General features: G+C 32.3%; 1 protein-coding gene across 1 annotated transcript; it reads right to left on the reverse strand.

The window, feature by feature from the left end:
* Positions 1-967: 967 nt before the first annotated feature.
* LOC143199480 (trehalase) lies at positions 968-4,276 on the reverse strand. The gene is made up of 5 exons (XM_076409317.1): positions 3,601-4,276; positions 3,290-3,545; positions 1,844-2,019; positions 1,352-1,707; positions 968-1,303 (listed from the first exon to the last, which is right to left on the reverse strand). The coding sequence occupies exons 1-5, from the start codon at positions 4,137-4,139 to the stop codon at positions 999-1,001; spliced, it is 1,632 nt and encodes a 543-aa protein (XP_076265432.1). The 5' UTR covers positions 4,140-4,276; the 3' UTR covers positions 968-998.
* Positions 4,277-11,952: the final 7,676 nt, after the last annotated feature.

Consider the following 11,952-nt stretch of genomic DNA (forward strand, 5'->3'; position numbering starts at 1 on the left):
GAGACAGAAAATTCGAAAGTATCATCATTTAACAACTGATTGAGGAAACATGGAAGATTGTAACACAAATTAAAATTAATTTTAACATCAGCATAAATAAAGAAATAATTTAAAAGGTACTGTTGGAATATTAAAATGCAGTCTTATGTAGTTTTTGTTAATTACAAGATTAGAAGAAAACTTGAAAACTTAAAAGGTAGCAAATGACCATGAACTAATGTAAGTAAAAAATGGACTTGAAGAAAGTTAAAAAGACTAGACTAGAGTGGTGAACAATTAGTACAATACCTCAGTGATACCAAAAGACCATGGAGTAGTATAAGGCGATACTGGACTTGAAGGAGGAAGCTAAGAAGACTGAGATGGTAACAAACTAGGAAATTTTTAATGGATTCATACATATGTATGTTTGGCACCCAAGAACAAAGTGATTAAAGAGAGATTATGTCTTAAGAAGAAAATTAATAGTTACCTTTGTTTATCACATAATTGTGCAAACTTTTTCGATTAAATAATTAAGTAATGTTAAAGTCTCACCATGTGGAAATAGAATACTTCTAAGTTCAAACAAATTTGTATCTACAATGTAATAGTTATGTTCTGGAAATTTAAGTGTATTTTTGCATTTTTTGTTTATAATCTCAATTAGGTTAAGTTGTTAGGTACATTTAAATTGAGATTAGGTGTTAAATATATGATTTATATCGACACAAGAGCCAGTGTAGAAAGGAAGAAGAAGTGTTATTAAAGGGCGCCGTAATTTGTATCGAGTCTATATAAAAGACCAGGGATCTAAATAAAGTTTCTCTTTTGTTCCAAAGCCATAAGTGGTGTTATTAATTCCGTTCCGTCCCGAATCATAAGTGATTCGTAACATTATTTTCCTCATTTTTAAAACATTTTTCTACGAATTATCGAAGTTCAGGAGTTTTTACATTCTTACAATACAATTATAAATAATCTCTAATTGTCTTATGATGATTTATTCATTACTAAAGTCAAATATTATTATCTATAAATGATTTAATAACATCATTCTCAGCTTCATCAATTGGTGAGTCATGAACATCATTTCCCCTAGTATAAAACATACTAATGACTTTCAACGCAACACCATTGGTCCATCCGAATCCTTTTTGTACTTCATATTCACCACCACCGCCATATTTTCCAATATCTATTGCGTCATATTTTTCGAACATCGCGTTCTCTTCTTCGAAACCTCTCATGTTAGCTTTTATCCATCGTCGGCCTGACTGTCTGGCTATTCTTCTTGCTTGTCTGTCTCTACTTTTCCATAAACCTACATATAAAATTATAAAAATGTTTCTTACCTTGATGAAAGACTTACCTAAAATAACAATTTCTTGTAATGGTGGCCAGGCATTGGGAAGATCCCATTGTTCTCCATTGTTATCCAAAGATGTCGGTATACCGCCTTTAAAGTCGTCAATTTTAATTCTTGCAAAATATTCAGCAGCTCTGTGGCCGTATTCTTGCTTTAATCCAGGAGGGCAAGCTTCGGCCCATAAAGGTGCAAAATTGCTAGGATAGAACACCCGCCTTGGTTTTGAAAAAACGGGATCAAAGTCGTACCATATACCGTCATTGGAGTCGTATAAAACCTCTTGGATTGAATTGATCCAGGTTTTTGCATGGTTTTTCCATTTTAATGACTTTTCAGCATCACCAAGTGTAGAGTAAAAGCTAAATAAATTATTATTTTAGGAGATTTAGTCATTTTGAAAGTATACGTTGATATTTATATGTATAGATATGTATTATTGAGGAAGCTATTAAATAAAAGTATACAGACAATAAGCAACTTACTAGACAAACTTACTCAGATAATGTGTAAAAAGCTTTGTATAAAAATGCATTTAAATCAACGGGGATAACTCGTTGGGCTTCGATGAAAGTTAAATTTGCTTTACTTCCCCCTGTACTATCAAATAACCACCTGCTGGAGAAATCCCAACCAGTTTCGGCTCCACTTTTCAACCCTTGATAGCAACGTCTCTAAAATATTGTATAGTATATCAAAATACTTGCAAATAACGAAGCAATTTTCGAGATATTTAGATGATATAATCAGCATATTTGATGAACGACTTACTTTAATAATATTGTATATTGAATAAAATTTGAATTTCAAAATGGATGTAAAAAACCAAGTAGAAAATATATGGTATTATCACTTGTAAAAAAAAACATTATAAAATATATATAAGATATCTAAGATAATATTTTTAAGATGTACCAAATAGGATACAGAGTAAGTTAAATTAAAAATTATGTTGATTGTTCCTTTCTTAAATTCGTAGAAAAAATCCTACAAATTTAATGATAATAAATACAACCGCTAGTTGATAAATGATGTTACTCAGACAGTTTGCAGAATTGTTAAAATATTTTATTTCAAATAGAGCTTACACGATATTTAGAGAAAAAAAGCAGAGTAGATGTTGGAACCGTTCTTCTATATGATGTACACTGGTGATGTTCTTGAGTCGCAACATAGTAGTGGTGTTACTTTTGCTGACGTTACTGCCATAACAATTATAAGTTTATGCGGAAGCAACAAATTGACAATTTGATCAAGCAAGTCAATTTGAGACTAAATCTGTTAAGGTTCAATCTTTAAAACAACAACAGCAAAATACTTAGAATGATATTAGGCACGAAGGTGCTCTGGAAAGCTTATGTAAAGAAAAAATAACAGGATATTAAATTTTGAAGAATTATATAGGCTATATGGAAGATATTCTGCCCTGTCAACATACAATAAAGTACTGCTGTATAAGCAAATCTTTGCCATCCATATATGAGGTTGTCTCAAGAAGAGCAATCTAGATGAACCAGCGATATCAGAACAAAATATAGAGGAGTGATTCTAATACCTCGTGGATAGAAATGGGCAGCTATTTATCAGACCATTATAAAACTTGCTCACCAAATACTTTTTCACCACGTCAATATTGAGGCACTCTAGCTTATTGACGGCATGGATCTCCGATCATTTTGACAGTTATTGAAATAGCTGATGAGTTGTTAGCCATATGGCTAATATATAATGATAACTAACAAAATGCTTAGTGTTGATAATGTACACAACAATAATAAAAATATTAAAAGTAATATTAGTATCTGGCACATACAAAATAAAATATCATCTTCAACATATAGCCAATCATTATAAAACAAAAACTACAGAAAATTCATTATATACTTTCATCATATATTTATATTAACTAAGAAATTAGGCGTGTTAAAACAGTTACTTCTTTACCTTATCATCCGAATTAGTAAAATAATTACAAGTGTTGATATCTTCATAATAAGATTCAGGCCTTGGCGTATTACTTTCGGATATATAATGAGCCATCGTATATGAAATTCCATCTTTTTCAAAAGTAACCATCTTATTTTGTAACCAATATGTAAGCTCTTCATCCAATAATTCGATATTCGATTTCAACCAGTTCTGATCGTTAGTACTGTCCATATATAGACTTGCCATGAGAGTTAAAAGTGGTGGTTGAGACCTGAAACATACTTTTGTTTCAATAACGAAACGATTATATAATTTAAACTATAAACCTATTTAAATAATACACTCGTCCACCATTTGGAACAAAACCATATCTTTTTACCATCGATAGCAAGTTTTCTATCATTCCCCTGGCGGTGTCCTTCATGTCGCTTAAAAGAAGACCCTCAATGATCCAGTACGTATCCCAATAGTAAAACTCTTTAAATCTCCCTCCAGGAATGATTATACCATTTGGCACACCGATGAGAGAAAATCGATCTGGATGGTCAAATACAGATTGTGATACTTTCCTACCTAAGGTAGGCCAGATGGCTACAAGATCAGTCGTGAACTTTCTCACTTCTGCGTCGTCAATGCGATTTAACAATTCCGGTGAAGTCGTAAAATCTGGAGGCGTCCATTCGTCCATTTCCGCGGTACTCTCAAAGTTTCTTGCCAGGAAATCTTGTAATTGCTCCCGAGTAGGATTGTTGTCAGTTTGTCTCATGAGCTCGTCAAAGTTTTCCAAGGTCACGTCTTCTGAATTGATCTGACTCAAATCTACGAACGTTTTCGAATCGGAATAGATGCGCGCCATCTGCACCATATCTAGGAGACGTCCCTGACAGTAAACTTCACTACAACATGACTGTACGTCGTCCAAATATTCAAGTGTAGAACCTAGCGGTTTAGACTGCACTGAACATATATGGTATAACAGGGTAACAATTACCGAATAGGAAAACATCGTTAAAACAATTGTCGCTATCTGACCCTTTCGTAGGTTTAAATACGACCATTTTGAGTTCTAATTATTCCATGCAGATAATGCTTATCAAATGTTTGCATTATATTGTATATGTATCAATCTAACAGGTTTTAAAACAGTTTTATCGAATTAGATAAACAAATTAAAACCATTGTGTATGTTGCCAATATATTTAACAGTTTTACTAAAACATAATTGAAACAAGAATGTCCTATTTCGATAAGCATCTTGCTATTTTGTACTGAGACATTATTTCGCATATAACCCTAATCTGTCTAAATAAAAGATGAGTCGAATAAACAATTGTTAAAATATTTATAGGCTTCTCATATAATAGTTTGGGGGGAAAGCAATTTCGGTTCTACTTTTGACTTAAACGAATTTATTGATATACATTTTAACATTTATTCCTATAAAAATGTCCGCTTTTGGTCTACAATATTAAGTCATTTAAAACTTTAAAGGTTTCTGGGAAAAAAACTGAATGCATTGCTCTTAAACATAATACTCATATTCTCTTGGTATCATACTGCACGCATTTAATTTTTTTTTATAGATTACTAGTGTCACTGAGATCATTTTCCTTGTCCGATTTTGCTCTCTTGCCTAAGACAATTACAAGTAACAGGTCAATTGAAAAGTCTTCGGCCTACCATAGTAAAACACATTTTTTTGGCAACATCAGTCTTTTATTCAACATAATTTCCTTCAAGGGTCATACACTGATTATAGCCACCCTCCAACTTTTCGATACATTTCTTGTAGTATGATTTGTTCTTTGCTTCAAAATAGGCCTCAGTTTCGGCGATCACCTTTTCATTCAACGAAAATTTCTTCCCAGCGAGCATAAGAACTGGAAATAGTCGATGGGGGCCAGACCTGGAGAATACGGTAGACGAGGAAGCAATTCGAAGTCCAATTCATGGATTTTTGACACGGTGCATTGTCTTTGTAAAGCAGTACTTTCTTTTTCTTCAAATGCGACATTTTTTCGGCGATTTCATCCTTCAAACGGTCCTATAACACTATGTAATAGTCTCTGCTGATGGTCCTTCTATTCTCAAGGTAGTCAATGAAAATTATTCTATGCGCATCCCAATATACAGATGCCATAACCTTGCCAGCCAACTGTTACGTTTTCCTACGCTTTGGAGCGGGTTCATCGTGTGCACTCCACTCGGATGACTGTCAATTGGACTTCGGAGTGAAATGATGGAGCCATGTTTCATCCATTGTCACATATCGATGCAAAAACTCGGGTTTATTACGCTTGATCATGAAACACTGCTTCGAATCATCCACTCGTCGTTGTTTTTGGTCAAAAGTGAACTGGCGCGGCACCCACTTTGCACAGAACTTTCTCATACCCAAATATTCGTGACTGATATGATGTACATGTTCAGTTTATATCATTAGAGTGTCTGCTATTTCATTCTATTTCAATTTATGGCCATTCAAAATCATTTTGTGGATTTTTTAAATGTTTTCTTTGGTAACAAACTCTTTTGGGCGTCCACTGTCTTCGCCGTCTTCCGTGCTCGTTTCGCCACGTCCAACTTAGCATACCACTCCTTGATGGTTGATTTTCCTGAGGATTCCAGTATGCTCAAACTCGGCATCATGCCAAGTATTTGCTTCAATTGTATTTTTTCCCTTAAAAAAGCAATATTTTATCAACACGCGAAATTCCTTTTTATCCATTTTTTTCACAATGACAAAAGTTGCTTCACTCAAAATGTTACAATTCACAAACTAATGATCCGACAGCTGTTAAATTTATACACGCATCTTTTGAGGAATAGGGCGAACTAAAAAACATATGGATTTAATTCTATTAGCGCCATCTTTTTGTCAGGCCGGGGACTTTTCAATTGACCTGTTATTGAACCATCACAAACATAAATTTATGGCCATGCTCCAGCAGTATTCGAACCCACGACTATTGCAACAGTCGACCGTCCTGTCGCAATTACAATAGGTGTGGCATATGAAACATATACGGTACCTTATGTAGGGAGCACCAAGAGTTTCACAGCACAGCACAATCCCTTAGAAATCAGCACTTCCTTCGTCTTTGTATAAAATGCTGGACCGTCCAATCTTTCTTTACGGAGCACAGGTGAGATACAGGTACGTGTCTGAGAGACAACTTGGACTACCATGTGTTCCAATCCAAAAAAGTCTGCGCGTTACTCAATGCTCCATTGTTTATAACAAATGCGCACACCCATTTGACCTGAGCATTCGGGGCGAATTTCGTGGGAAAATTGAAAATGCTCATGAACAGAACTGAATTCGGCGAAAATTCGTGATGAACAGGTTTCAAAATTGCACTTTGCTTAGTTCCAGTGTTCGCCACAATGACTTTCAATGCTTGGCGACGAACAGAACGGAGTTCCAGGAGACGGGGATCTGACCAACAGATTCAAGCGAACGTGGGAATAATTGGCAGGATTATGAATGACTTATGTTATGGTCTCGAATAATTAACCCTGTTTTTCCTTGTAATTTATTTATTACTATAAAGATGTGTTTGAGTGATAAATATGTGTTTTATATCTATTAATGATTGATAATAGTACAAATAATTATATAAAAACCTCATTAAAAACACGAAAAATTATAATATTTATATTTTAATTGCAAGAATCTGAAATAACATTTAACTTTGATTTATATTTTGCAGATGGTAATTACAATAAAAACGTGTTAAATTTATGAATTGTTTTTCATACCTTTCATTGAAAGGAATGACATTTATTGATACTCTTCATAGTACAAAATTTGTGAAATAATATGGAAAAAGTATTTCACAACTGGTGAGAGACAAGATGTTTAATAATAATCTCATATAAAATAATTATTAACAACATGAAAACATTAAGTTTGCCAACTAATTTTATTTAATTCATAGAACAATGCAAACATTTTAAAATGTGACACATCAACATGTAAAAATAACCACCTATTAAACGCACTATACTCAAAAATCCCTTCTTAGCTTCTTTCCAAAAAGAACACTATCTGTGACCTAAAACATAAAGTAAAACTCATTATACACAATTGTTTTAGAGAAAAGAGTCACTTACCTATGTTATTCTTTAGGCAGATTTGTCCTTTTTTCTCATCACTAGTTTCAATCATCTTGCACTTTTCAGCTCTTATTTTTTCAGTTAACAAATATTTCACCTTAAAAATAGTAATAAAATATATACAAAATACATGATGTAGTAAATACAAATTCATATCTGTTTATATAATTCCTATCCCTATCATTGATGGATGATGACTCGATTTATACATTTTGTGCCATCAAATGAAGGTAATATTCTTAATTTATGGTTTTATTATATCTACCTCATAGTGAAATTTACACATATACATTATTTTCTCTTGGAACTGAATATATCTTCTGGTGATTTTGGATCATTTTGTAATCATTACAGAATTGTAAATGTTTGAAATCTCTTCACGAATCTATTAATAGAATACTAGAGCCTTATAAACATAACAGTTTTATGTTATATTCTTACCTTAAACTTCAAAACGAGTTGAATTTCAATATTATTCGTATTTTCTTCCTTATCATAACATTATTTATTATGTTACCGGCCATACTTGCCATAATCTGATACTCTTTTAAAAACGCTTAGCCGGTCCATATTATTTCAGCAATAAACATTGCTTTTTAGAAAATAATACTACACATATCGAAAAATGATTCACAAGACATTTCATTTTGGCATGCCATTGTGAAAAGTATGGTTAAAACAAAAGAATACAGTGTCAAATGATTTTTGGAGATCGAAATTTTCTCAGAAGAACCGAACGGCCCATGAATTCAATTCGATCACCGCGAACGGATAGATTTTCGCCGAATCCATGCCAAATCTTTACGCAAGTGTTCGCGCAGACCCCGAATGTTCGCTTCGTTCAACTCTGTACTCACCATAAGAATAATCATAATATACGTAATATTTGAAGAAAAATAGTGAATACCCAAGGAACGAACATATATAAATTTCGTGAATCACTGATATCCTTCAGGGAGGCCGATAAATTAACCCTATTGAATCAGCGTCTGATTATTATTTTATGAATTACACAAAGTAATTCAACTTGGCCATTCAAGATGGAAAGAATTCACGGATGAAAAGGACATCCATGGTTCTTCGAGCTGGATGTACGGGTTATGACTTTTAAACCAACGTTCCGAATATTATTTTATGAACTACACCAAGTAGTTCAACACAATCTCCTGTTTCCTCTTTCTGACAATATATAGCCCATGATTAAATGCTCATTCCTGCTTCTTTACTTTCCTTGTGTATTAATGAATATATTAAATATAAATTTTTATGATCAAAAAATATATTTGTTTTTATCATGTTAGGCAAACAGTGAAAATTAAATATTTTCTTCTCAAGTTTTCTTAAGTCTTCAATAATGGTTTTTCTTTCATTTTTCTTTTTTATATTTATCAGTAATATCAGTAATATATCTATCAATATCTTTCTGAATATCTCACCATATTTATATTTCTAGTTTCAATTTCGTACATTTTATTAAGCAGCTTTCCGATGCTTTCTTGCCTTTATTTACTCTATTGTACGATACTGTATTTTTTAAATTAGTCTTTGCTCTATTTTTCCCATTTTATGAGTATACAATACAAAATGTAATAAAAATAGCCTTTTAGAATTTCCAATTTTATTTCAAGCCGTTTCAAAACTTCATAATATTTAACTGACGTTGCAAATTAATGACACTACCTTTATATCTTTGTACTTCTTCTTCCTTGAATGTTCGATGTACCTTTCAAATAGGTTAAAGTACTACTTCACCGACTAAATATTACTTGATATACGCTACTTTAAAACCACATGTTAGGAAAACTGATATTACACCTTTTCGGATCTATTATTATATTAACCTGAACTTAATTTTGCTTGTTATATATGTATAACAATTTTGTTTGTAGCTGTTAACTTACTTTCACATAGCCAAGCTGTAAAAATGATGATATTAATTTTTTATACTCATTAACGTATTAATGTGAATTAACATCTACTCTCAGAAAGAGCGGTCGTTTTGACGTTTATCATTTTGAGGTTTTGAGGAACTTTTTTTTAGCAATATCGAATGGTAATTACAACTACTACTAAATTTTATATGTTATGACACGGTATAATAAAACAAAATATTTTTCCAGGCTCATTTACCCTTTATCATCTCTAACACAGACCTGATGAGTACCAGTTTCACGCAGGATGAAATACAATTCATTTCTTGTGTTTTAAATTCATACAACATATCCATTGGAATTGAGGCATCCAGCCAAACTAACTCACTATATGAATCAATAAACAAAATAAAGGTAATTAACTCCATAACTCATTAACCTAAACAATTTTAGAAAAAGTTATTTATACTTTTACGTTGTGGTTTTAGTCTAAGATATTTTTGAACACTGTTGGTTATAAAATATCGACTCAATAATAAGAATAACAGTTTTAATATGTTTTGGTTTTGATATACAAGATAACATCATAATAATCATAAAAACATAACTTCGAAGTTCCCAGATAAGAGACGAAAAAAAGGATTTCAAACACTAATCAGTGGCATTTTATCGATTAAATTTTTCCAGCTTTCTTTATTATTACTTTTAATAATATAATTTAATAATTAATTTTATTAATATAATACTTTATTATTACTTTTACTAATGTTTGTAGATACATTGAAATACCCTAATATCCGAAATAAAGTAGCTAAAGCCGCAAAAGTTCTTCCTTGATTTTATAAAAATATACCTTAAAATCAGCTAAAAGTAAATAAAATCGAAATGCACATAATTGTACACTGAATTCTAATTAGTAATGAAAACGGACTTAGTTTTATTTGCACCAAATATTAAAAAGACCAAATTCTGACCAAAAATATACAGCATTGTGGATCAAAGAACTAAGAAAGAAAGTAAAACAAAAGAAGAAAGTCTTTGAGGAACTATCTGAAGGAAAAGTAAACCTAAAACTACGAAATATACAAAAAAATCAAAGCGAAGACTAGAACGAATGATAAAAGAGACAAAAAGGCAACGTGGATATAATTTAGAAAAAGGATGGAGATAATTACTAAAGAACACCTAAAATATTTTTACAAAACACAAGGGAAAAAGCATAAACAGCAAAACATTTTTAAAAAAGTACCATAAATGAAAATTAAAAAATAATGGAAAAATTGAAGGAATTCTTTCAGAATTGATTTTGTTCATAGGAAGAAATATATGAGAAAATAGTTTGACCAACAAGAAAAGGTGAGATAGAAATTCTAGATAGAACTAAAGCGTGTACAGAGAAAACTGAAGAACGGAAAAGCCCGGAGTTAAGATATAGAACGGGAAAATTATAGAAAAAATGTAGTATAAGGCAAATAGTGCAAAAATTCAGGCCAAAAAACATATATTGAGCTTTTTTTTACTCTTTGTGATTCCACCATCTGTCCTATTGGCAATAAGTATTTCTTATGTCTATATTATATATACATGGCATGTAGAAAATCACTTCATTAAGCAATCTTCTGTATAAAATATTATCTTAATTAATTAGTCTTATTCTAAAGCTTATTCTAAAGTCTACATATGTCCAGTAATGAAATCAGATGGTGTTGGATATGCTAGAATTGCTAGCGGTACCCCATATTTGGATTCCATACAGCAACAACTTGTTATTTAATGATAACTTGGATTTGCGCCCGATGAGCCAATACATTTAATATAATTTCAGTCGAAGTTGTTTTCGTTTAGAGAGTATATACTTCTTCCAGGTTAGGCATCGATCTAAGTGCATACCAAGATATTTAACTTGCTCTGCTTGGGGGAGTTGGCCATGACTGATATTCACTGGTGGACATGTACTTCTACGCAGGGTAAACGTTACATGGGTGGATTTTGTTTCATTGACTTTAATGCATCATGTCTTCAACCATAATTGTATTTGATCCAGGTGGGTTTGTAGGTTTATTGATGCTGTTACTCGATCTTCATGGGATGCTAACATTGCTGTGTGGTCTGCGTATGTTGCTACAGTAGATATTTTTGTGGTGGACAGATCAGCCGTATACAAAAGATACGGTACTGGACCCAGTACACTACCTTGCGGAACTCCTGAATATATGGGATTTAATTCGGTATGTTCATTGCCTTAATTTACAATATAATGTCTATCAGTGAGATATGATTTTAGTAGCTGGTAGTCCGAATGAGGGAGAAGTTTCTTTAGTTTAACCTGCAATCCAGTATGCCATACTTTGTCAAAAGCATGAGATATATCTAGAAAAGCAGCCGAACAATATCTTTTGGCATTTAGGTCAGTGTTTATTTTGTTTACAAGTCTGTGCACTTATTCTATAGTCTTATGCTTATTGCGAAAGCCAAACTGATGTTCTGGAATAATTTTTCATTTTTCTATTATATAGTTTAGCTTCTTGATGTATAGTTTCTCGAAAACATTCGAGATTATCGGTAATAAACTTATAGGCCGGTAGGAGGTCACAGCTTCTGGTATTTTTCCTGGTTTAAGAATCATTAGTATTTTAACTACTTTCCAGATTCTAGGGAAGTAATTAATTCGTAGCATAGCATTAAATA

The sequence above is a fragment of the Rhynchophorus ferrugineus genome, unplaced genomic scaffold (assembly GCF_030347505.1).
Source record: "Rhynchophorus ferrugineus isolate W39M unplaced genomic scaffold, kcgeb_rfMv2 rfM1, whole genome shotgun sequence".
In the NCBI taxonomy this organism is placed as follows: domain Eukaryota; kingdom Metazoa; phylum Arthropoda; class Insecta; order Coleoptera; family Curculionidae; genus Rhynchophorus; species Rhynchophorus ferrugineus.